The 27043-nt window shown below is 36.8% G+C and overlaps 2 protein-coding genes across 3 annotated transcripts; both read right to left on the bottom strand.

The window, feature by feature from the left end:
* Positions 1-280: 280 nt before the first annotated feature.
* Positions 281-25741, bottom strand: LOC134754630 (cytosolic non-specific dipeptidase). Its single transcript, XM_063690966.1, has 9 exons — positions 25320-25741; positions 24363-24560; positions 22607-22868; positions 17563-17710; positions 17024-17124; positions 8302-8432; positions 5330-5452; positions 1416-1574; positions 281-591 (listed from the first exon to the last, which is right to left on the bottom strand). The coding sequence occupies exons 1-9, from the start codon at positions 25737-25739 to the stop codon at positions 541-543; spliced, it is 1593 nt and encodes a 530-aa protein (XP_063547036.1). The 5' UTR covers positions 25740-25741; the 3' UTR covers positions 281-540.
* LOC134754645 (uncharacterized) lies at positions 10542-15366 on the bottom strand. 2 transcript variants are annotated; one of them, XR_010128954.1, is made up of 4 exons: positions 14784-15366; positions 12641-12839; positions 11206-12601; positions 10542-10951 (listed from the first exon to the last, which is right to left on the bottom strand). XR_010128954.1 is itself a non-coding variant. In XM_063690985.1 (3 exons), the coding sequence occupies exons 2-3, from the start codon at positions 12828-12830 to the stop codon at positions 11874-11876; spliced, it is 918 nt and encodes a 305-aa protein (XP_063547055.1). In that variant the 5' UTR covers positions 12831-12839; positions 14784-15366; the 3' UTR covers positions 10542-11873. The 2 variants fall into 2 exon arrangements, 1 of the variants encoding a protein (XP_063547055.1); XM_063690985.1 differs by having other exon boundaries at positions 10542-12601.
* Positions 25742-27043: the final 1302 nt, after the last annotated feature.

Genomic DNA, 27043 nt, shown 5'->3' on the forward strand with positions numbered 1-27043 from the left:
CCAAGGGGGGGCGCCAAAATGGGCAAAAGGCAGCAGCAAACTTTTGTCAGTCGTCAGGGGGCGCAAATTTGGTGACTGCCCCGGGCACCATATCCTCTAGCTACGCCCCTGCTCGGTAGGTACATACTTTCATTCTCAAACAACTAAAACTAAACAAATCTTACTTACGTGAAAACTAAATATACTGAATGTAGATATTTTTACAAATATTTATACTATTTAAGTAATGCTTGCACAAAATAAATACATATTGTACGAGGATTAATCAAAATCATATTATTTTCAAATAAATGTATTAAAAAAATGACACAAAATAAATCTAAACTAAAAATATGACCCATAAATGTGTCACACTTCAAAAACGAAATACATGTACTGTAGGCAAAATATAATACAGTAAGCGATTATTTATTATAATTATAATGTCATTTGAATATTAACTTTTTATTATGATATGTGTACGAATATAATATGTACTTTTATTATGCGAAATGAGATGCATTTTTGGTAAGTACTTGATGGTCGATAACCGTCGCTTGTTTACTTAGCGAGTTTGCCAACCTCGTGCAGGTAGGCGGTAAACAACTTGATCTGAAACCAACAAAATAAACATTGGTCAATACTCCCCCGTTCAAAGCTGCTAGTTAATTCGTATTATTCGTAATTAATAAAAACTTCCTTGGTTTAGCGTTATCAACGGCAAGCACCACATAATGTAACGCAAATAATGTATAATACAAGTAGTAGTATTCAAAAACAAAAATTAAAATCTCCAAAATTTTGACGACCACTTTCAGATTTGATCAGAATGTTGTTAGGCTAAACCTTCATTATAGGTCAAAGTTTAAGTTCACTCTATGATTTTGGTACAATTGGTAGAGTACAAATGTTGATTTTGCAGTGCTGATGTCGAAGTTTGTTTCCAACCGTTTCTGATTTCCGTAATATCATATAGGCAAGACGGATTAGAATCATATGAAGGGCCACCGGCGTCGGCGTGGACACCTTCATGTGCACTATAGCAAGATCGCGAAAAGTTCGTATTGTTTCCACGCCGGCCGTTATCGTCGTTTGTATTTTCCCCACCAAGCACTGAACCAATACAGATCTTTATTTTTCCTCATTGTAGAATGTTACCTACATAACTAGATAGACTAATTTATATATGTAGTTATAGACAAATGTAATTTTTGGCTTAGCGCACTGCTAAAACTCCCAGGTTAAATAAAGAAAAAAAAAATCTCAAGCTTCTCCAGAAGTTATAAATCTCACACAAGACTAATTTCACATTGATTAGTGTGTTTCAATTTCATATATTTGCCACTAAATGCAAGTAGCAAATGTATGAACTCGCATGTAACACTAATGAATGTGTAAAGAGGCCCTAACACTGGGTGGATGTGTTCGGTACTCACGCCCTCGATGTAGTTCCTGCAGTTGATCTTCTCGTTCTGCGAGTGCGCCATGTCGTCGCCGGCGCCCATGGGCAGCAGCAGCACGTTGCGCCCGCTAGCCTCCTGCAGCGTGATGGTCACGGGGATGGACCCGCCCTCGCGCGACATGTCTGGCTCAGTCTGTTCAGTAACTCTCATTACAGTACGTATGTGCAAAATGTTACAATGAAAGTGGACGAAGTAATGTGACCGCTGCTCCATTCAAACGCACTCTCCATTTTCCTCTCTAGATATTAACATTATAAATCTTTCCTCCATTTGGAGTACGTTAACCATAGCTATGCCTCTCCCTTCGATTTTATTGTCGATTTATTAATATAAGAGTTGAGCTTTCAAAAATTTGTATAAAATTTTTCTCCTAACTTTTATAATAATCGAAAAAAAAAAAGCCGAATAAAGTCAAACGAAGCGGCATAGCTTTGATTACTATATACGAGTACATCAAACTGTGTAAAAAAATTTTCGGAGTGTGTGTGGTGTTTGCATGGAGACACGGTCATCAAGTATCCTATCATCATCATGGATCATGCGTGTGATAGTGGACTATCACACGCATGATCCAACTACAGTACTAATGTACAACGTGTCCAATAAGTCCGAATACAGTACAAATATTGAATAAAATAAATGTACTAATAGTTACTACAATTAAAATTATATTTTCACCTCAGCAGCTCGAACAAGCCTACTTTCGTCACTCCCTAGAGTGAGGAAAGTGCGACTTTCCTCACTCCAGGGAGTGAAACAATGTAGCTTTTTAATTTAGTGAAGGCCATGAACTTCATACTACGATACGGTACGGTAAGGTACGGTACGGTACGGTACGGTCCGGTCCGGTCCGGTCCGGTCCGGTCCGGCCGGTCCGGTCTCGTATCGCATCGTATCTTATCGTATCGTACATATTATAATACTTTTTTTTTCTGTTTATTCTGTGTAATTCGAAATACATTTTAACCTTTAATATGTTCTCACTACTGAGGTGAAAAATTATGTGTGCAACACGAGAGCAAAGTTATTTTACATCTCGTATTTTTGAGTCCCTCGCAAGAAAAACCAACTTTCCTCTCTTGTTGCACAAATAACTATTTATTAATGGCACACTTATATAATATATTTACAACAAATGTTTCGGAATAACTCCACCTTAAACTCCATTGGCATTTTGTCCCAAATACCCTCGATAACCTTTTGGAAATGATCCAGGTTTATGATTTTATAATCATGTAGTTTCGAAAGCATGTACGACCATACAAAATAATCTAATACGTTCAAGTCTGGAGAGCTCGGTGGCTATTCGTGTTTCGGCAAAAAATCTGTAAAATTAGTCTGACACCAAGCTTGAACAGCATTTGCCGTGTGTGAAGGAGCTCCGTCTTGTTGGAACACATAATATTCATTCCCAAACATACATTTTAAATTTGGGGCAACAATCTTCTCCAAAACCTCAGTTTTATAAAAAAGTGCGTTAATTTTAACGCCTTTATCTATAAATACTAAAGATAGTTTACCCCTCTTACATACTGCACCCCACACCATGACCGATAGTGAGCTCTAGAACCTAGGAACATTTTTAGGGTTCCGTACCCAAAGGGTAAAAAACTAAGACTCCGCTGTCCGTCTGTCTGTCTGTCACCAGGCTCTATCTCAAGAACCGTAATAGCTAGACAGTTGAAATTTTCACAGATGATGTATTTCTGTTTCCGCTATAACAACAAATACTAAAAAGTACGGAACCCACGGTGCGTGAGTCCGACTCGCACTTGGCCGGTTTTTCTTGTTGTCCGGAATGTCCTATTCGTGGTGCCCACAATCGATCATTTTGGGCATTATGATGCTTGGGATCCTGTAGTCCACCTGATAAAGGAGCAAGCGAGACATAGACTGTGAGACCGTAGTGTTGGATGATGCTGGACATTCTGATGTTTTGAAAAGATGTGTCCCGCCGAGTTTGTTGCCGGTCCCATATTGGGATACCCTCCTACAATTTAGGAGGGAATTAAATCTTCTCGGGTCCGTGGTGTAGGGTTGGAGCCGGCATAGTTTATTTTTATCGCGTATATATATATATCTTTACTTGAAAAATAATTATAGTGTATAACAAGCCTTATGAACCGATTTTGCATGTACAACCAGCCTTAAAGTTTGTAGTCTATGATTGTTCATTATTTTAGTATGTGGGTATTTTTGCATTTTGTAATTTTTCCTCAGTCACCCGTTGACCACGAACGCTGTAAAGAGTTCGAAACGTCGGGATGTATTATAAATTCAATATACGCGATATAATCCGTTTTCATAGTTTTATTTCATTATGATGCTGTTCTAACACAAACAGTTTCGCCAAAAAAATACGACAGGCCGGTTTGGTCTTTTTACTAAACAGCTTAATCAATTGTAAGGGTCATTATTTATAAATAGTTATTATTTGGATTATGCCTACTTTCTTTTATGATTAGCTTATAGAAGAATATTGACTCTTACTTGTCACTGTTCGTTTTTATCATCAAGCACCACCAATCAATGGGAGATTACCCAATCACCCAACAAAATTAAAAAAAAAATTAACTTAAAAATAAATATCTACACACAACGTAAATAGATAACCTATATTAATCAATTAATTATTATTTTGTTAGGAATCGAACTTTATTAAAAACGTAAAAATGGCAATATGTCCGCGCATGTTAGAAAACTTTTATTTTTATATTTCAAATGAAGCTTTCTCAAACATAAGTTGAAATATTGTCATTATTTTCGTAATAATAGGCTGCGAAACACCGTGTTAAGCGCGTCAGAACCAAATCAACTTTCTGCAGTTATTTAGTCTTTGGCCACAATAACTCCAATTTCATTACACTTGGGCTCATCACAAGCATACAGATTACAAGGAAGGCACGTAGCGACGAGCGACACAGCCTCCTCGTCCCAAAGCTAGCACACGACTGCCGGCCACGCCGTTTTCGAGCTACATACGCACGAAATGTTGAATAATATTCGATTTCTTAAAAAAAAAGTTTTTTAACATTATGAAACGTTGCATTTGTAGTGCCTGTTAAAACATTTATTTTAGTTTCAAAATAACTTTAATCGAATAAACCGTTTAGGAGATATAAGCAAAGTTAGTCGCAAAACGGCCTGTCGTAATGTTCCTTTTATGGAGAATCTATAAGTCACAGGGAAAAAGTCAAACGTTAGGAATGTTGTACATGAAATGTAGATTCATATATATTTTTTTCATAATTTTTTGTCGAACCGATAAGAAGATATATACTCTAGAAAGTAAGAGTTTACGGCCAACAATAGCGACTAGCGCCTTAATAGGTAATATGTATTAATTTAGCTATTAAGGTTAACTTGCTATTCTATTCAGTAGGCCAAGGAATAAGAAGGTATAGAGGGAAGTGCTAGGAACACAATTGTTAACTTCGTAGCTTTGTTTGGACTAGTTAGGAGACGAACATATCAAAAGTCCCCGGCCGTAACCCAGGTGCTGGGGGGAGAGGGGGGTTTGAAGGTTCCATTTTTCGGTTCTTCGAGTATATCTCGGAAACTATGCGTCTGACCGACTTGGCCACTTATACAAAATGAAAAGAGATTTAATTTGTTACAAGTTTTATTCAGTCAAGTTTTTCGATATCTTGTATAGTTTATGAGATATCCGCTCTTGAAAGTTTATTTAGGGCTCTCATTTTTATCTTGATTATCTACATCAGCGAAGCTGCTAGCAGCTGGTGCTGCCACCGACAGTTCACGCCCGCACCATTGCCATTATACTTCGCGCCAATAAACAGAGGGTCCGGTGCTGCACCCCTACAGTACATGCACGCTCCTTATACCGTATACATATATGTACATATATTATAGTAGTAGTGTTGTACCTGGTAGATGAGCCTGGTGGCGCGCGCGGCGGCCTGGTAGTGCGGGTGGTGCGGGTCCTCGGTCCACGCGCGCCCGCTCTGCGCGGATATCTTCATCTTGTTCGGCGAGCCGCGCTCGGCCCACTGAAAGTACCAACAATACCCTACAAATGAGTTCGGCTTTCCGTCAGAAAAGGGTCCTTATCCACATTTTATTCAACTAGCCATGTGGGTAAATATTAAATTAGCACCACTTTTTGACGTTCGACTGGGCTCAAATTTGGTATTCATATGTATGACAAAGCACTATTATGGTGACACGAAGTCTGATGTTGTAGAATTGTAGAAACTAGACCGTAGGTGGCCATAGGATTTAGGTGATAAAACAACGCGAACTCTTTTTGTTTGGGTTTGTTTAAATCATCTCGATATAATTGCCTATGTAAAAAAGTACAGTCAGTAATCAAAACTCGTCTCAAAAATAAATTACTTGACAAAAAGTTTATCATGTTATTGGGTCCTTCTCCATTTTAGTTTCATTACTTTTCTGCATCACTGCTTTAAATTTAAAGGTATTTTATATCATTGATAAAATAAAGCAGCATTTTATTTTTATAGTATTGTGGCTGGGCAAAGGTTCATTGTTAAACTATACCTACCTAAGAGTAACATTTATTTTGTCGTTGTAAAAACAAGGATGTTAGTTATTCGAGTTTTTTGAAGTTACTAATTCGGAACTATTTTTATTAGTCGTGTATTGGCTTCCGAAAGTCATAATATTTGGGGAGTATGGGTCGGGTAGGATTAGGAAGTGCACCCTGTACTAATTTTCTATACAAATACGGTACCGGAACCGGGAATTCCCGGTTCTCGCCATCCAAACTCAGTACCGAGAGCATTTATTAGGTAGGATCAACTAAAGTCGACTACAAACATTTTAATTTCATAGTAATTTGCTTCTAATTTCTATGGAGAATAGTCTTTTCCATAGCGATACGGGGTTTTTACAAATGTAACGGTGCTCTTTACGCGTGAGCTAAAAAAATAATAACTGGATTACCAAACGTCAAATGCTGACAATTAAAGTTACCGCATAATGCTGAACTCGGAATGTCATACATATCAAAGTGGTTAAGGATGAACCTTCTAACATTAAACACAAGTAAGACAAAATATGTTTGTTTCAGCATCTCACAGCCGACTTCTCCTCTAATAGATTTAAAAATTCACTCTTGTCAGCAATCTAATTTTTGTACATGTAACTGTCCAACTATTGAAAAAGTCTCTGAAACAAAATATTTGGGTGTACAACTAGATGAGCATTTAAATTGGTATTCTCACCTTGACCAAGTAATCGGTAGAGTCAGAAAATTGCTTTGGATCTTTAAGTCGCTAAGGCACATTGCACCAGGTAAAACAAATCTTACAAAGCCTCGCAACATCTTAAACGAAATCTATATCTCCCTGGTGCAATCTGTCTTATTGTACTGCATATCGGTCTGGGGTGGTGCCGCGAAAAGTCACTTCATCTATCTGGAAAGAGCTCAACGTGCACTCATAAAAGTGATGTACTTCAAAAAAATATTATATCCTACTGAACTACTTTATCAAAACAGTGATCTTCTATCGGTAAGAAAATTATATGTTCTGCAAACAATATTAAAAAAACACAAATTGATACCTTACAACCCTAATTATAAAACCAAAAGAAAAATGATAAATGTAACTGCTTCTTTACGTACGAGAACTTACTTTGCAAGATCTCAGTTTAATTCAAAGTCGTCCTACCTTTATAATAAAATTAACAGAGAATTAGATATCCATTCAAAAACATATCACGAATGTAAATTATATCTCACTAAATGGCTTAAAGCTAAAACCTACGAAGAAACAGAGAAGCTGCTAAAATCAGAGTACTAGAATACACTCAATCTCTCTCTCTCACTCACACATACACACACACACGCACGCACACGCACACACACACACACACACCACGCACACCACACACACACACACACACACACACACACCCGTCCCAGTTGATATTCACACCCCTGTCGTACACAAGCCTGTGTTATAATGCCTGTCTTAGAATTAAGTTAAAAGCCTATTAACTAGAAATTTTGTAAAAAAAAAAAAAAAAACTCGGATGTATAATCACCACTATTTCTTAGTTATTAGTTATGGTACCATTGGTACCTCAAGCTTATAAAAACTGTAAAAAAAAAAAAAAAATATGTGTTATTTATAAACCTAGGGAAGAGCGGTGCCTCCCAACACAAGCATTATTTTGCTTACCGGGCGGCTCCATCCCCTGTATCACAAAAATGTAAATTATTATAAAATAAAGAATTTTGTATTTTGTATTTTTTGTATTTTTGTATAATGTTCGGAGACGTGCAGCGCCAAATTCGAAGCCTTTTTTTGTTACTTTTTAAACTACAAGTTACTAATTAATTAATCTCTGATGATAGCACTGCAGTGGTGTCTCCTGCGTTTTTCGGGAGCGCTTGGTACACGACTACTTATTCCGAACAGAATTAGTATATGCTTTACTATACATAGAAATGAAACAGAAGAAACACTACAAATTGAAAAAACAAACGTTTCTGCTTGATAAAAATTTAGACAAGAAACACTGAAGATGTATGAAGTCACTTCCAGCTAACCTTTGAGGAAATTATCAAAAAAAAGTTACGATGAATGACAAATGGGTGATTCTGTATGTAGTTCTAAGCTATTATGTGATGTAAGCAGGTATCAACGCCCCACGGAAACAAAAACTAACATAATTATAAGTTTAATAACCATCCACTAGATGTAGAACATAAACACCCCTATGTCCCGAGGTGGGCGTATAACTGCGACACAGCTCATACTAATACAGCTGCTTGCAAACAAATACTTATACGATGTATAATTAAGATGTACATTTACTATATTCCATACAATTTTAAAATGTGTAAATCTTTGGCACGGATGTCACAAACCTTTTTGTGAATGTAATCAAACACGAGTTTCTCCACCTCCTCGGGCTCCTGGTTGGGTACTATCCTCAGCGAGAACTTTCCAATCACCTTCCCCGGGATCACCGTCTTAGCGCCCGGCTGGAATGCAGCTCCTGAAAATTAAATCAGTTTTTGGCAAAAAAAATATTTTTGGTACAAGCTATTATCGCTCACTGTACTTCTACTCATCGAGACAATGCTAAAAAACCCCAAACACAATTAGGTTGCGTTGTTTCATCACAGAGTTCCTATGCCTACCTCGTGTCTCCATCATCAGATCAGCTCGATGGTACATAATATTGCAATGAGTTTGAGTTTGAGTCATATATATAATACTGATGTACCGTCTCGTGGACCTCTTACAAGGCACTGTTTAACTTATACTTACTGTATCGAATTTAAAAAGTTACAAATGTATTTCCATAATATAAGTTGTAAAACCACTTAAATACAACGCTCAATCAATCAAGCGTCGCAGTGTATTATGTTATGTATTAGGTACATAAACCACTGCATGAATCACAAAAAAAATCCTACATTTAAAGTAAAGTAACCTAGGGTTTTTATTGAATTCAGTATATTCCCGTCCGCAAAAATCGTAATGGGCTATTTTTTCTCTCATTCTTTCCAAATTATAATATGTAAGTACAATCGTTGCAATTTAATCGTACACTAAATACAAATATTAGCTTATTTAGAAAAATTGTTTTTTTTTTGTTATTATTTAATGCAAATTACGCATTGTGTGAAATTAAAAAAACAAATGAATGAAAAATAAAGCGATTGTTTTTTAATTATATTATTTTCGGACACGTCCGGGGAAAAAATGCGATGTACGCTAAATGTCCGGGTTATTTTAAGTCTTTGTCCGGGTTCGGCGAATTAGAAATGTCAGCCCTAATAAACCATAAAATAGATTTCTATAACACCTATGGTACTCCCACAAGACAGGTATGCGCGGGAAAATAACTTGACACGACTTCCTAGAAAAGGCTTCGATCGAGTGAGATTATATAGTTATAAACCGTTATAAAGCGTTTCTTTCGGTTACTGCTTATAATTATTACTTGTTTGTCCTTTGCATATCTCGGGACCATGGGGTCCCGGACTTTTGCGTGGCGTGCGTGGGACCGAAGCCAACAGCGCAGAGGCCCTTTAAGACAATTTAATCTAAAAGCAATGGCACAGAATAAGTAATAGTACTACCGTACAGAAAATTCACTCCTTCACAAAAGCCAGATTTAGGTATAAAATTATACCTACACTCGCCGCCTGCAAGCAAAATTGAAACTTATAACCGCGCACGAACCGTGAATCTTCTTTGCGCGCCGCCGAGCTGTGAGTGTCGGCTCGGGGTTGTCACTTGACAAGTTTGTGTACCTATACCTACTGATTTATTATTTTTAAGATAAAGATGTAGGAATTACAAACGTTGATTCTGTAAACATAAAATTTTTAGCCGGAGATAGTATGTCTGATTCTCAGGGAAGTAGGTATGCCAGCTGTAGTATTCCTTTGAAAATATGTCGGTCAGTTCCTAGTATTGTTTCTGGGCGACCAATATTCAATAAATTAAGGATGTTTATTTTAGCTAACTATTACAAGTAAAGACTTCGGGAACTAAAGAAGAAATCCGAACCGATCGGGCGGCGCCGCCTTTACGCTTGCTTTCACGACGACGCGCCATAATCATAGTCTAAGAGCTGGCAACTTATTTATGTTAAGTTAGTTTATTGGACCGATGGGATGGGATGGGATGGGATGGGATGGACTAGGTATTTGTAACGAAATAAAATACAAATAAGTACAAAAATCTAATGTGTTTATTACAAAATTATCTTATAATTGTTTTACTTTTAAGTATTGTTTAATTGATTTCTTCCCCAATTTAAAATTTCGATTATTAAATCTCAGAGTCGAAAATATACGAAGTCTCACGAACAATTTTAATAAATAGTCCACAGGGAAACACGAACATGGCAATGTAGGTAATTGAATCTCTTGCAGTAATTTATATATTTCACTTCCAGGATTTCCGTGTAAATAGTGCTTAAAATTGTGTGTAAATGCATTCTCTAATTTTTGAACGTACTCATTCATTTCCTGAGAAGGCATCTTGAGATTACCATAAAATGATTTACTTTTATTATAAGCTTTGTAGTGAGTAAACCTTGTATAGTCCAAATCCAGTGATGAGTCAAGCATTTTAAACATTTCTTGGCAACTCGGGTGTTTTTTAGAACATTTGAAAAGTAAAAAACCTGCAACGTAGGTCAGAGCATTAGCTTCAGGCAAATCTATATGATAATCAATATCACCATTTAAGGCTAGCAGCGACGTTCTGGCTTATTCGGGTGGATTAGAACTGTTTTTGTTAATTATATCCTCGGCTTTAAGTAGCATATCATAAATGTCAGTCTAGCATATCATAAATGTTATCACTTTTAATCATGTTGACATAAAACAATTTTGAAAATGCTCGAGTAAATTGAATAGGTGTCGGCTCAGAGCATGAACCACCTTGTTGTCTAATAGACCCAAAAAAAATTTCTAAACTGTCTTGGTTTAGCCGTCTTGTAAATAGGTACTTAAATCCCTCTGATTTTAAATCTTCAAACAGTTGTAATACTGCCTGAATGGTTATTTGAAAATTATGGAACGTCTTTATCTGATTAGTATTATCTTTTTGTGTATTACGCATTTTAGACTTAATAGTGGCAAACATGTGTTGAGCATCTTGTAAAATTAATTTTTGTTCAGGAGTCATTCTAAAAGCTGTTTGATATTTTTTGGCAGATTTTATTTTTGAGGAATTTAGGACGTCAAATAAGTCATCCATTGTTTTGATAAATTTTGCTGTTCCTTTAGCCTCCTCGGAGATTTTACCAAATTCAATATACGTCTCAAGCGCAGCGGATACCGTGTGACTAAATATTTGAGCTGCATATTTCACCCTCATCCTTTGAAAGTTGTTCGGTTCTACGTGAACATTCGTTATTTTAGGTATCAATCTTAGATTCTTATCTTGTTGGTGTTCATAGAGTGTTTTAATATGATCCCAAGATATAACGTCCTCTTTGTAGTGAAAATTGCTCGATAATAAATTATTACGCACACATTTTAATAAATGGGGCACATCAAAAATATATAAAATTTTGTGCTCTTCAACAAAAAAGTATGGCTTTTCAACGGTCACTTTTTTTATTACTTTCGCATATTTATCAAAATTTGACCTTTGGTCGGATATAATGGCTTTCACTTCTATACCCACACCAAAAAGTTTTGATATTACTTCATTCATCCACGAATCTAAGTCAGCATAATGTTTAGTACTTCCTAGAAGAGCGTAGGCTATAGGTTGCTTTCAGTTGCAGTATATACCTTGTAGCATTATAACATAAGCATTGCTTGCTATTTCTGTAGATATAGTACCGTTTATATTATGGAATCCGACCACTTCGTCTTTTTTGTATCATAATACAAGTGTCGTTTGAGTACCATTTCATCTACACAAATAGTGCAATATTTTGCATTTTCTGGTAATGATTAAATTTTTAAAGACTATTTAGAACACGGTCATCAAGTTTAGGAGGAATTTTCAATTTTAATCTGTGTAATGTACTCTTGCTGGGAAGCTTCAGAACAGTTTGGAGGCAACGATATGCATGTGGACTAGCGTAATGTAAATTCAAAGCAAATATTTTGAATTCCGCCTCATAGCGATTGCCTTTGAATTTGTTTTTTATTTTGTTTTGCCACTCAACCAATTTCATAAATCGTTGAGCTACTTCGTCTTCGGGACTGGAGAGTAAAGATGCATTTTTTGCTTCTAACTCTTTTTCAATTTTTAAAACTTCTTGCTCCAATCGCTTACGTTGGCATTTAACAATCACAAGTTCCTTTTTCAGTTTTCTTTTACGTGGGGATTTGTCAGATAAGGCTAATGCTGTCTGGGTCATTTTATTTGATGTTTCAATTAAATCGGTTTGCACTGAAGTACAAGCAAGCTCAGGTTTTTCAATTTTAATTATTTTATTTGATAATATTCGTACTTTTTTGTGAGATTGTAAGGCATTTGTTTTAGGTTTAGATAGAACTGTTGATTTGGGCTTCGACTCATTAAATGATTTATTATTATTCGGTGGGGCGATCTCAGATTCTATTTCTTTTTGTTCTTGGGTATCGGTTTGTGATTGTTTGTGACTATAAGTGGAAACAAATATTTTATCTTTCTTTGTGGGTTTGTGTAAGTGAGACAAAATATCTGTGGTCTGTGGAAGAGCTTGAATAGATGTATTTTTAGTTGTTATGATTACATCACGAGCGTCTGGTGGAATATTTTTCTGAGATTTATCAGGTAATAATTTCGTGGGTACCGCATCAGTTTTCAGCCGCTTCGAAGTAGAAGTTATGATTGCAGAGTCATCGAAATGTGCAGAACAAACAAAGTTATTTTTGGCCTTCTTTTTTTTTCGTCCAGTAAATCTTCTCTGTCGATTGCTGTTAGCCATTCTTGTCGTCTGCAATATAACATAATGCCAGTTTACAATCAGATGAAGGTAATAAAATATTATTAACTTAATATAATTTTATTCTACATTAACTCACTGGGTCACTGGGTCACCGATAACCTCAAGGACGACATGGACATGGAAAGGGAGCGCAGAGCATTGACAATTCGCTGTAATATGTTGGCCCGTAGGTTTGCACGGTGTAATGGGGATGTCAAAACTACATTATTTAAGTCGTTTTGTCAAACCTTTTACACGTGCAGCCTGTGGACTGACTATACTAAGAAAACATTTAATGCTCTGCGTGTCCAGTATAACAACGGATTCAGGTTACTGTTGGGGCTACCACGCTTTTGTAGCGCATCAGGTATGTTCGCCGAGGCACGCGTGGACAGCTTTATATCAATAATACGCAAGAGAACCGCTTCCCTGATGCGCCGCGTGCAGGAGAGTACCAACAGTCTCCTGAATCTGGTGTCACAGTGCCCGACTAGTGCAGTCTGGCGGCACTGGAATTCCATTCATATGGAGTCAAGAGGTACTGTATATAACATATTTTAAGTAGTCTGTAAGTTGCTAACGTATAAAATAAGTTTTTTTGTTACTAACATTTCTATGGACTAATTACTTATGTCTGATACAAATAAATTGAATTTAATTGAATTGAAATTAAGTATATCTTGGTCTATAAATGCGGAATAGTATTTTATTATAGATACAAGGGAGCAAAGTTGTTGTTTAACTTCTCGTGCTTATATTGAGACCCGAGCTAGCACAACCTTGAGAATTGTGAGGGTCTCAAAGCACGAGAGGTTGAACAAGATTTGCTGTAGTGTAATACAAAAATTTTCACCACTCCACCTCGGAAAGGCGCTCTTTATCCTTTATTAAGTCTGTGGAAAGTTGCGTTTTATACTCATGGAGGGAAAGAAATTTGGTATAAATTTTAACCACCGTTTTATATTTCACAAGTATTAACATACACATACACATTTAATGCGATTATTTTGAGTGCTAAATACTGAATACCAATAATTTTGATTACATTTTGCATTATGTATCAACTTGTATTTTACTTCCACTGGTGTGGTGAAAAATTTTGTATTGCATTCAGCGGCAAAGTTTGTTCAACCTCTCGTGATTTGGGGCCCTCGCACGCTTAAAATTTCACTTTTTGAACCACTCGCTACGCTCGTGGCTCAATTTTGGAATCTTTCGCTGCTTATAAATAGTTATATAAACAACAACTTTGCCGCCGAATGCAATACAAAACTTTTCACCACACCTCTGCGAGGAAACTACAATCTGTTTTCATTGCAACAATTCCTATTATATGTAATAAATATTCGTTATATTTAATTTTTATTATTCCAAATAACCGTTTAAGTATTATTAGTCTATCCAACAAGCTAACGCGTGAAAAACAAGTCAAATTTTACATCTAATAACTTTGCCTCTCTAGAGTATTAAAATGCAACTTAATTCACTGTTTTTAAAGGATAAAATCAGCCCTTACGAGCGGGTGTGGTGTATTTTTATATTATTTTAATATTTTTTGTTGTGTGAATGTCGAAATTGTTTAAAAGAAAGTAGGTACGATTCACGAAAAGGTCACTAGCTCTTAGACTATATCAATCGTCAACCTACTTGACGACGTAATTATAGGTACCTCTTTGTTTAACATTTTGTGATACATTGTTGTTGATATATGTGTCATATGTGTGTACCTATAAGTTATTTATAAGGAATAATTTAGTAGGTGCTTAATACACCTTACCCAGGCTATTGACAAATTCTTAGAAGTAGGTAGGTACTTACATAGTCTAACTAAGCTTAGGAATGCATAATTCATTTTAATTTGGTCTAAAGCGCTTTAGTTTTAATGCAAACAAAACGAATCAAAAAGTTATCGAATTTGATTACTTACCTAGTATTTACCTTTTAATGACTTACCTTTCAATATCGTCCGGAATTTTAAAAAATGTGTTTTCTGCTTCCTTGTTCTTCCGTTTATTCAGACACCCGTAAACAGAACAATATCTTTTATACAGATTAGGTCGCGATTTAGGTTTCGAAGCCATTGCGTAAGTATTTTCAATTTTGCGCGAGCGCCACGTGACACGGCTATCGTGCGAGCCGACCGGCAGCCCACTGCCATACACCGTCTCGGGCGGTGCGCCGGCCAAATATACCTAAACTGCGCAGTGACACCCTCCTGGCAATGGATACACCTGGCGGATACCATCTCCGAGCGCACAATATGTTACATCCGGAGATGGTCCCCGTCAGATGCAAAGACTTTTGTGCTGCGATGGGAACTAAGGTCATAGGCTATTGATTTGTATGTTGGATGGACTGGATATTGGGCTATGGGAGGAAACTAGCGGACACCTGCCGTGACAATCAGTCTCAAAATTGTGTAAGACAGGTGGTGACTCGCCTACTCATTTAGTGGGCCCTACAACGGCCGCACGCACAGTGCGGCAATAGGGCAACACTTAGGAGCGGCTGTGAGGTTGTCGAGAGGTGAGTCTGCGGTAGCTGGCTACTGCAGACTCACCTCGGGACTGGTCCCGGTAATCCGTTCAGCACAGGCCGCCGGCGTTATGATATTTTTTATACAGTTTCTCAAAAAGTGCTACTTTACGTAGCTGTTTAGCGTGCGGAAAGTTGATTTTCGCGAACTAGTGCTTTTTACTTTTCCAATTTTTTGAATTTATTTTTGTTCCAATTCATGATTACTTATCATAGAGTAACTTATACTAGAGCGGTACTGTCATAGTAAATTTGTAACCACAGTAAATTCACTGCCATCTATCGACACACTTTAAAACTAAAAATAAATATTTATAAAAATACGATAAAATGTATTTAATTATGGATAAATGTTTTTTTTATTAGCATTAATTATTTTTATATGATTTTGACCCATGTTCTTTCACTGGTATGCGTTAAAATTATAAATAACAAACGAAACAGTCAACGCCCTCTATACGAGTGTAGGCCAAAACTAGTGGCGCCATCTGATCGAGAATCAAATTTTCGTGATTTTCGAGGCACGTTTTTTCCTTAGACTGTATCCATCTATTACGGAGTTATATCTATCTTTGTTACTTATTGACGAGTGTTAATTAGTTTCCTTTAAACGTCGTAACCAACATAAAAACCTACTGTTAATGTAAGAATACGAAAATAGTTATTTACGATACAAGTGCGGAAAAGAGGAAATTCGAAACGAGTGGCGATAAATTAAAACACGACCGCAGGGAGTGTTTTAAATCGACACGAGTTGCGAATTACCTTTTCGCACGTGTATCGTACAACGTTTTACAGTACATATGGCCCTTTAAACTTTCGACATATGCACGAAAAGTGCTCTTTACGCACTAGTGCGAGAAAGTAGCACCATATGTACTGTAAATATACATATTTCATATTTTATTACTTACCTCTTCATCATTATAACACGTTTATTTTTTAATATTGAATATTGAAAAACCGTTCTTAATAAGTTGTCTGAATGGAACGGAACGCCTGTCAAAGAAGAGGCGTTTTTTCTTACTGCAAGCATGTTTTAAATTTCCAAAGGCAACATTCGCTATTGTTTTTATAAATGTACGATACACAAATAATCGTAAATAACGATACTTGGGTAATAATAGTACAATGTTTTATATTAACAAAAAAAAATTAAGTTTCCTAAGGCAACTTTCGATATTGTTTTTATAAATATACGATGCAAGCACAGAGGCGAGGGCCAGATGACAGGGCCCTCTGGAATAGGGGTCCGCGATGTCGCCACTCACCGTCAGCTCGCCACAAGCTGCCCCCGCGGGGTAATTACTACTATTATTAAGTATCACAATTCCTAATAGCCCCAAGGATTCCGAAAACCCCGCGTGCTCTAGTACCTAGTGTAATAGGTACTTACATTATTAGTGGTGATGACTGGGGTATGCATACTCAGCAAAACCATTAGCTTAGCACACCTGCATACATATTTTTACGCAGACATGCTAAGTTAATAACTTCGCGGACTGTACCATCGTCAAAACTAAGACGGCTACAGACGCGCACGGTAACAGTTTAATATGAACCTTCATACATTCCAAGACGGTATAAGATGGCGGGTTATACCTACATAACAGGCGTAGTGTTCAAAGGGTTAACTGACAATAGGGATGATATAGTACCTTCGATTCCGTGCAACGACAATGTAGGGTACCTCCACCGGTGCATAAGAAGCTGTTCTTTGACACCGTTGTGCGCCAGTTTTGGGGTTCCGATCGTATTTCTGTAAAATTAAACGTTGTTTACAATCCCATAACGAGATCAATAATTATAGGTAAGTATTTTATAGAAAAAATACTTTTACCTGGATCTGGTCCTCAACAATGAACCCGGTTTCTGATGCAATAGCGATGTCTCATGATAGTTTAAACTACTTTTATTAAAAAAATACAGACAAGACCAGGGGGAAACCCATAATGGTTCAATTTGTTTTTGTCCTTTAAAGTTATAGTATGTAAGCTGACTAATTTCCACTTGTATTACAATTTAAACGTAAATATTCTCTTAAAATATCGTAAACTGGACATTCAGTATTTTCTAATGGACTCTACTATGCTTTACACAAGCAATCTTTTCGGGTCAGCAAAGAGTGTCAATTTCAATTCTAAATAAAAAACGTCAAGATCGTTTTTTCTTGGCTCGCAAGACCCCTGCAAATTACCTGTATGCCTCGGGATCGAAATCAATGGAAGTGTATAGTTTCTTTTCGGCTTCCGTCAACGGAGCGACAGATCTGTAGATATCCGTGACTAGGATTTTGCCGTCCTTGTCCACCAACTGGTCCATCAGGTAAATGAGATCAGACATCGCTGAAATACATTTCATGGGTTCATAAGAAAGTAAGTATTACCTACTGTATTAGATTGCAGTAAACTTTTATCATTAAGACTATTACGAGCTTTGTGCAAACTGAAAACATAAACTTTCAAGGTTCCCTATACACCCAAAGTACTGTAATTGTACAAAATAATCTTGAACAAGCTAAGAGAACTATTTTTACACGGAGATACGATATATGATATTTCTAATCTTCAAAACAGATTTATAGTGCTTTGTTGTTAACTTTGAAAGTTACTTTGATTGAGTTAGAGATAACATTATGGCACTTAAATAAATCATGACCAGATTTATTGTTTTGTGACAATAACGTAATAAATGGGTGAACATTGTACCTACATAAATCTAAGTACCTAGAAACAATGTATGCAACACCGAGATACTTTTATCGGATTAACTTCAAGCGATAGGCACACGTGGTTACAATTGCGATATGCGGCTGATGGAATGTTTGTCGAGTTCGATAAACAAGTAGGCAAATAAGTAATTAGACAGCAACGTTTGTTCTGGCGATAGGTAGACAGGCCTACATTAAATTTCATGTACAGTCGAGGTTACAAACATGTTTACAAGCCAACGTTCCAAAAATATATATTTACACGCCTCTACAAGACACTAACAATAAGGTCGTGAAGATGTGCTTTTGGAACATTGGCTTGTAAACATGTAAACATTGGTCTGTACTGTACCCGACGAGCAGCAGAAGTACATAACTAAGCGGGTGATGTCTTCAAAATGTGCTTTTGGAACATTGGCTTGTAAACATGTAAACATTGGTCTGTACTGTACCCTACGAGCAGCAGAAGTACATAACTAAGCGGGTGATGTGTTCAAAATGTGCTTTTGGAACATTGGCTTGTAAACATGTAAACATTGGTCTGTACTGTACCCGACGAGCAGCAGAAGTACATAACTAAGCGGGCGATGTGTTCAAAATGTGCTTTTGGAACATTGGCTTGTAAACATGTAAACATTGGTCTGTACTGTACCCGACGAGCAGCAGAAGTACATAACTAAGCGGGTGATGTGTTCAAAATGTGCTTTTGGAACATTGGCTTGTAAACATGTAAACATTGGTCTGTACTGTACCCGACGAGCAGCAGAAGTACATAACTAAGCGGGTGATGTGTTCAAAATGTGCTTTTGGAACATTGGCTTGTAAACATGTAAACATTGGTCTGTACTGTACCCGACGAGCAGCAGAAGTACATAACTAAGCAGGTGATGTGTTCAAAATGTGCTTTTGGAACATTGGCTTGTAAACATGTAAACATTGGTCTGTACTGTACCCGACGAGCAGCAGAAGTACATAACTAAGCGGGTGATGTGTTCAAAATGTGCTTTTGGAACATTGGCTTGTAAACATGAAAACATTGGTCTGTACTGTACCCGACGAGCAGCAGAAGTACATAACTAAGCGGGTGATGTGTTCAAAATGTGCTTTTGGAACATTGGCTTGTAAACATGTAAACATTGGTCTGTACTGTACCCGACAAGCAGCAGAAGTACATAACTAAGCGGGTGATGTGTTCAAAATTATTTTCACTCGCTCTTACTCTCTTTTTATTTGCTTTAAAAATTAAAAAATTAAATGCATTTATTTCAGACAACATGGTCTATTCCATATTTTGTCAGTACATCTTTATTAAAACTTATAACTACGGTTAACTTAAAAATGAACTTAAATAACTATCTTAAGTACTAAAGACAAATGCAGAGAGGACCAGTGCCTTGTCAGGCCTTATCTGGCCACTGTCCCATCTCTCAGCCACAACGGCCAGGAGACTGTGGTGGTGGTGGTGGTGGTGGTGTTGTGTGGTGTTGTGTGGTGTGGTGGTGGTGCGGTGTGGTGGTGTGGTGGTTTTCTTTCCCTTAATTTTTTTGATAAAGACGTGTTCAGATCATTATGAATACCTCGCCCGCTTAGACGTTTCTGACGCATTAATTGCTTCGTAACTAGTCCATACATATACATTTTTAATTTTATTGCTATACATATAAGTACATATTACAATTATGACACGTTTGTAAGGATGGATGTCTGGAACTCTGGATGTATAAACGTTTATTTTATTACCCTCTCCTGTTATGCAAAAATAGCTAAACGGATTTGGATGAAATTTGAACCTAGATAATTTACAATCCAGATTAAAACGTAATATATACGTATATATATACTTTTGATAGTTCCATAAGGGGTGAAAAAAGAGGTTTAAGTTTGCGCGTTTATGCATATATAAGTTCTATAAGGCTAAAGTCGTGGACAAAAGTATGGTATGTTGGTAATATAAGTTATATGAGGCCAAAGTCGTGGACAAACAAAGGTATGGTATGTAGGTACTCAACAATTCGCAATACTTCTGGAATTTTCTGATTGACTGACACAATACCCATGCCCATACTTGCTTACGTTACGAGCCACATTACCTACAATTGAGCCACTTCATTACTCACAAATAGTCTGTTATTTATTGCTTCATACCTAAGGGAGGTACCTATTCCATCTGCCCATGTTCTTGGTCCAATGTGTATTTGCATCTCATATTTTGCTCAATGAGAGAGTGAGACGCAATGGACATTGGACCAAAATATTGTACAGGTGGAATACCACCCTAAGCAACATGTCGGTATAATGGGTAGTCGGTACAATGTTGCAACACAATTATTTTTTTATAAATAAATACTTAAAGAAGGAGAGTTTAAAGAATAAGTTTTTGGAAAAAAAAAACATTTTTGGTAAGTACAGGCAACTAATACTCATAAAGACAATTCTAACAACCCCAAACACAATTAGCTCACATTGTTTTATTACAGAGTTCCAATGGCCACCTCCTGTCTCCATCATCAGATCAACTCCATGTCATCATAATATTGCATTGTCATCCGATTTACATATGACCTTAAGCAAAATTTCAGCTCAATCGGAAATCGGGAAGTGGGTCAAATTTAGCTTCCAAGATTTGACGCACACTAACAAAATAACATACATTAGTCTAAGATACGTTATATTATATATGGTCAACCTTCACCGCTACGTCTGACGGATGAAACTTATAATTTATGAAAGAAAATATGTTCCTGAATATAAATAAATAGGGTTGCCTAAAGAAATATGGTCAAAATTTTTGCGAAAAAATTTTTTTCTTAAAATTTCACCGACTTGTCTGACGAACGAAATAGGTTCCAATAGAAAGTATACAACTTTTACAACATTAATAAATTAGGTTGCCTATGTTTTTCCGGTCACTATTATGAGGTTGCCGTGTTTAAACAGGTGAGTTTGTATCAATAATTGCACTCATCTGTCTGACGCTTGAATTATATATCAAAATATTTAATGGTAATTTTATTGCGAATACAGTGGTATAAGGTTGCCTGCGAAAATCCGGTAAGAAATAAGGGTTGCCAGGCTTTTAAAGAATATAAGAAGGAAAGACTTTTAGGGATAACTCAAAAACGGCTTAACTGATCACGATTGTTTTAACTTTTTTCGAATGAATTTATTAAGCACTATTTTTGGATTTTTTTTCATATTTTTTGGATGGATGGTTCAAAAGTAGGAAAAACCCTTTTTTTTGTTTCTAAATAATTATTTCCGAAATCATTCACTTTATCCAAAAATGTTGTTTAAAGATCCCTATTTATTTTGAAAGACCTATCATCCTATTGGATAGGTCTTTTAAAATAAATAGGGGTTCTAGAAAAAACCTTTTTTTGATAAAGTAAATATTTTTGGAAATAATCGCTTTGAAAGAAACAAAATGTGTGTGACATTTTTTTTATCGTTTCAACCCTATAGTGTGGGGTGTCGTTGGATAGGTTATTCAAAATAAATAGGGGTCTTTAAACAATATTTTTTGATAAAGTGAATCATTTCGGAAATAATTGTTTAGAAAGAAAAAAAAGGTTTTTTCCTTCTAAATTTTGAACCGTCCATCCCAAAAATTATGAGAAAAATCACAAAAATAGTAATTAATCAACACATTCGAAAAAAGTTAAAACAATTGTGATCAGTTAAGCCGTTTTTGAGTTATCGCTAAGAGTCTTTCCTTCTTATTTTCTTTAAAAACCTGGCAACCCTTATTTGTGACCGGATTTTCGCCGGTAACCCTATACCACTGAATTCGCAATAAAATTACCATCATTTTGATATATAATTCAAGCGTCTGACATATGAGTGCGATTATCGATAAAAACTCACCTGTTTAAACACGGCAACCTCATAAAAGTGACTGGAAAAGGATAGGCAACCTAATTTATTCATGTTGTACAAGATGTATACTTTCCATTGGAACTTATTTCGTTCGTCAGACAAGTCGGTGAAAATTGAAAAAAAAAATGTTTTCAAAAATTTATTAAAAATAGTCTTGACCATATTTCTTTAGGCAACCCTATTTATTTATGTTTAGGGGCATATTTTCTTTCATAAAATATAAGTTTCATCCGTCAGACGTCTCGGTGTAGGTGGACCATATATACCGTATCTCTTACTACATATTACATACTAACAAGTAACAGGGCAAGTTAAATAAAAGCTTGTAATAAATCGGTTAAGTAGAAGTGGCCGAAAAATCAATTGCAAGATTTGAAGCACTATACAAAGGTATATCCGTAATATCCATATATACCTATGTATAGTGCTTCAAATGTTAAGCTCGAACTAAATGAAACCGTTTAAAAAGACCAAGCATGCACTTTTTCCTTTAGATTATTATGTAATAAATATTAAAAAGGGGGGAGGAAATCGGGAGATTCTTATTTTTTCTAACATAGAGGGAGAGGGGTTCAAAAACTGGCGAATTTCACATAATAATAACTAGTAAATCAGTTAATGCTGCGCAAATAGCATCTGGTGTAATGTTACATACCTTCATGTACAGTTCCACCATAAACACCACTGTGCAGATCCATTTTGGCACATTCAACTTCCAAGAAATAGTAGCTTATACCACGAAGGCCATAAGTGATACAGGGCTTGGTGGTCCCCAACCAGTAGTTGTCAGATATACATACGTAGTCCACAGTGTCGAAAAAGCCCTCGGGCTTTAGTTGCTCAATTAAGAGAGCATCTAGACCTTCTGAGCCAGACTCTTCCATACATTCAAATACAAATTTCAAGTTCACTGGTAGCTATAAAGAAAAAACATTTGCAGTATTGGAATTAGTTAACACATTATTATATGCAATGACACAGCAGAAGACATAACATTTCTACAAATATCTTCCAGTTAACCTTCGAGTAACTAAGGGAGAGTCAGATACAACATAATAAGAGTTGTTGGTGTATTCCCACCCCTCTGCCCTTCCCTTCTAGACATTCAGTACATTATTATATCCCAATGGAATATGGATAATGAAATGTAACTATGTATATCCCAGGCAGACTCATCACTCGCTCCATTATCATCACTTTCTCCTTTGATCCCATCTTGTGTTCACGGGACAAGGACAGTAGGATAACTACATATGTTTGATATAAGTAACAAACACTACAAGTAGTCAAATAATTTTTAATTTAATAATAAAAAAATACAATATGTTGATGTTGGTACAAAAATGGGTGCTTTTGCACCACACATTCTAACATTAGAAATAGGACTTGGGTAAAGCTTAAAAACTGATCCAACAAGGCACAAGACTTGGTGGTGCATCAAACATATGTATATGTTGGGTGATCCGGACGACAGGAACAGATGCCTTCATCTGAACCAAGCTCTAACTCACAACACTACTACACACATCTTCAAAACTGATCCAACAAGGCACAAGACTTGGTGGTGCATCAAACATATGTATATGTTGGGTGATCCGGACGACAGGAACAGATGCCTTCATCTGAACCAAGCTCTAACTCACAACACTACTACACACATCTTCAAAACTGATCCAACAAGGCACAAGACTTGGTGGTGCATCAAACATATGTATATGTTGGGTGATCCGGACGACAGGAACAGATGCCTTCATCTGAACCATGCTCTAACTCACAACACTACTACACACATCTTCAAAACTGATCCAACAAGGCACAAGACTTGGTGGTGCATCAAACATGTATATTTTGGGTGATCCGGACGACAGGAACAGATGCCTTCATCTGAACCAAGCTCTAACTCACAACACTACTACACACATCTTCAAAACTGATCCAACAAGGCACAAGACTTGGTGGTGCATCAAACATATGTATATGTTGGGTGATCCGGACAACAGGAACAGATGCCTTCATCTGAACCAAGCTCTAACTCACAACACTACTACACACATCTTCAAAACTGATCCAACAAGGCACAAGACTTGGTGGTGCATCAAACATATGTATATGTTGGGTGATCCGGACGATAGGAACAGATGCCTTCATCTGAACCAAGCTCTAACTCACAACACTACTACACACATCTTCAAAACTGATCCAACAAGGCACAAGACTTGGTGGTGCATCAAACATATGTATATGTTGGGTGATCCGGACAACAGGAACAGATGCCTTCATCTGAACCAAGCTCTAACTCACAACACTACTACAGACATCTTCAAAACTCAAATTCTCAACCTGAACTGAACATGCAAACAGCTACTTATGGTGACATTTATTTATTTTAAAATAGATATATGCTATCTTACCTCCTCACCAACAGCCTTGTATGCATTAATTGCATGTAGCCATCCAAGCACAGGGCCTTTATCATCAGTTGAGCCACGGCCATACAGCTTGTCATTGCGTTCCACTAACTCAAACGGCTCAGTGTGCCAGCCATCTGACTTTAAGGCAGGCTGCACATCTAAATGCCCGTAAATGCATATTGTGTTCTTCTTGGGGTCCTAGGCGAGATAACAGAGAGAAACCTATGAATATATAAACCTTAAAATTGTAGTCTTTACAGGTTATGATAAACCAAATAAGAAATTAAAAACAGTCTTAAGAGGGCGCTTAAACCCAGCAAATTAGAAAGGAATAAAAAATATGGTGCTCAGTGCGACACTTGCGACGGAAGATTTGACGATCGCGCGGATTTTAACGTTTTTCCTCAATAACTGAAATTATACTTCAGATTAAATTTCGGTGCACAAATCCCTCGGCTATATCACTAGCTATTTTATACTAAAATTATACTGCTATGATTGCTGGGGATATAAAATTGAAAATAAATGAAAATTAGACATGTTTTCGTGATTTTTTTCTATTGAGCCAACTTTAACCTTTTAAGGTTTTGCTTGCAGTCTACCCTCGAAAATATAGTAAATTATTTCATTGCATTTGCCCTTCATAAAATTGTTTAAAAATTCAAAATAAAAACTGCAAGGAAAGGAAACTAAATGATTAAAAACAATTGTTATTTAACTGTTCAGCGAATAAAATAATTTAAATAAGTTAAAGTGACGTCACAAAGTTTGTGACTTCCCCCCCCCCCCCCCTTTCACGTTACATTTTCTTGACCCCCCCACCCTAAACGTGTGATGCAATTAATGGATGAACCCCAATAAATGAGATGTTGTCCTTAAAACAACTTTCTTGCAATGTTGGAACATAATAACAACTTTCTGTCTATAAATAAATAACTTGGTTATGGAGTAACTTACGTTTCCCAAGACTCCAACTAGAACAGGGGGCAGTTTAACTTCCTTTTGATCAATGGTCTGGAAGCCGACATCTCTGAGCTCCGTGCGAGCGCCCACCTCTTTCAACTTATCCTCCATCCAGTGTACCATACGTACGCAGTCATCCCGGTATTTTATATCACACGATACCGAAGGAATCGCAACCGCTTCTTTCAAAAGGTTCTTATAAGTGGTAACATTAGCATCTACATGCTTAAATATTGCTGGCAGAGTTTTTTCTGTTGGCATTTTTAACGGAGACTTAAGAGATATAGAATACTTTTGCTTTCGATAGCCCAACTGGCACTGATGCCACTGATTAAATCTAGTAACAGCAAGTGTCGGCAATTTATTATCAATGCAAACATGTACAGCTTTTGAAATAAAGGGAGAGGGAAACATGATTAGAGCATTTCGAGATGACGTTGACGTTTACGCTCCGGTTCACGACTATTATTGTCAAATATATAGAGGCGTAAAATGAAAATATTTTCGTGACAGCCAAAAAAAGTGGTTTATTTATTAGATTAGGCCACCAAACGTAGAAAAAACCTTTTCACCTCACTCACTCGGAAAACCTCAGTTTATAGCGCGAAATCTGCGTGCAAAAGTCTATTTTATCCGCTAGCGTGAATTTCGAACACGATGAATATGTGTGCTTTTCTCTTGTATATTTTGTTTGGATTTGAGTGTGTTATGTCTTTTTGATATGTTAAATAGAGGGCAAAATTAAATATGATTATTTTTATATTTTTATTGCTTTTTTTTCTTGCATCTCGCATTTTCCTCGCTGTAGTGAGGTGAACAGTTGTGTATTCCGCACGGCTGCAAAATTATTTGGCGTCTCGTGTCTTGAAAGCCTCGCTACGCTCAGCCACGCTATATTTGAACCACTCGCCTCCGTCATGGTTCAATCTTAGATTCCTTCGCTCGCTCAGCCTCCACGCCAAATAACCACTTTGCAGCAGTGGTTATATACTCTTTGCCATGCTCTTTGCCTTGCATCGTAGAGGAGCTGGTGGATATAACCAACGCCACGTCTGTTATTTTCTGTACAAAAGTCTGCCGATTTTTGTGGGGGAGGGGAACGTCAAAATAGTCATGTCAGATAACCGTCAGTCCATACATTGTGTATGACCCATGTATGACCATTGGCCGACTATTTTCGACAGAGTGGAATTGGTTATATCCTCCTAACAGAGGAGTTCCATCAAAGAATATAATACTCACTAAGTTCCATTCTGGTCTAAAGCTCGCTCCAGACTACGCGGTGCGAAGCCGCGAACGCGAGTGTGGAGTTGCGAACGCGTGCGTGGAGGGCGCTTAATGATATATATAACCATAGAAGGTAAGTTCCTATCAAAGATAGATATAACTCCGTAATAGATAGATAGAAGAAAATTTGATTCTCGTTCAGAGGGCGCTACTAGCTTTGGCCTACTGTCGTATAGATGGCGTTGACGGTTTTGTTTGTTATTTAACAATTTTAACGCATATCAGTGAAAGAACATGGCTCAAAATCATAAAAATAATTTATCCATATTTAAATACATTTTATCGTATTTTTATAAATGTTCATTTTTAGTTTTCAACTTCACTAAATACCACATACCACTTCAATAAATACCACATACGCTAGTAGACAATTTGTCTATAAATCCGGCAAATTATACAATGTCATACATAAGCACTTAAATATATATCAC

Source organism: Cydia strobilella, chromosome Z (genome assembly GCF_947568885.1).
Source record: "Cydia strobilella chromosome Z, ilCydStro3.1, whole genome shotgun sequence".
Lineage (NCBI taxonomy): Eukaryota > Metazoa > Arthropoda > Insecta > Lepidoptera > Tortricidae > Cydia > Cydia strobilella.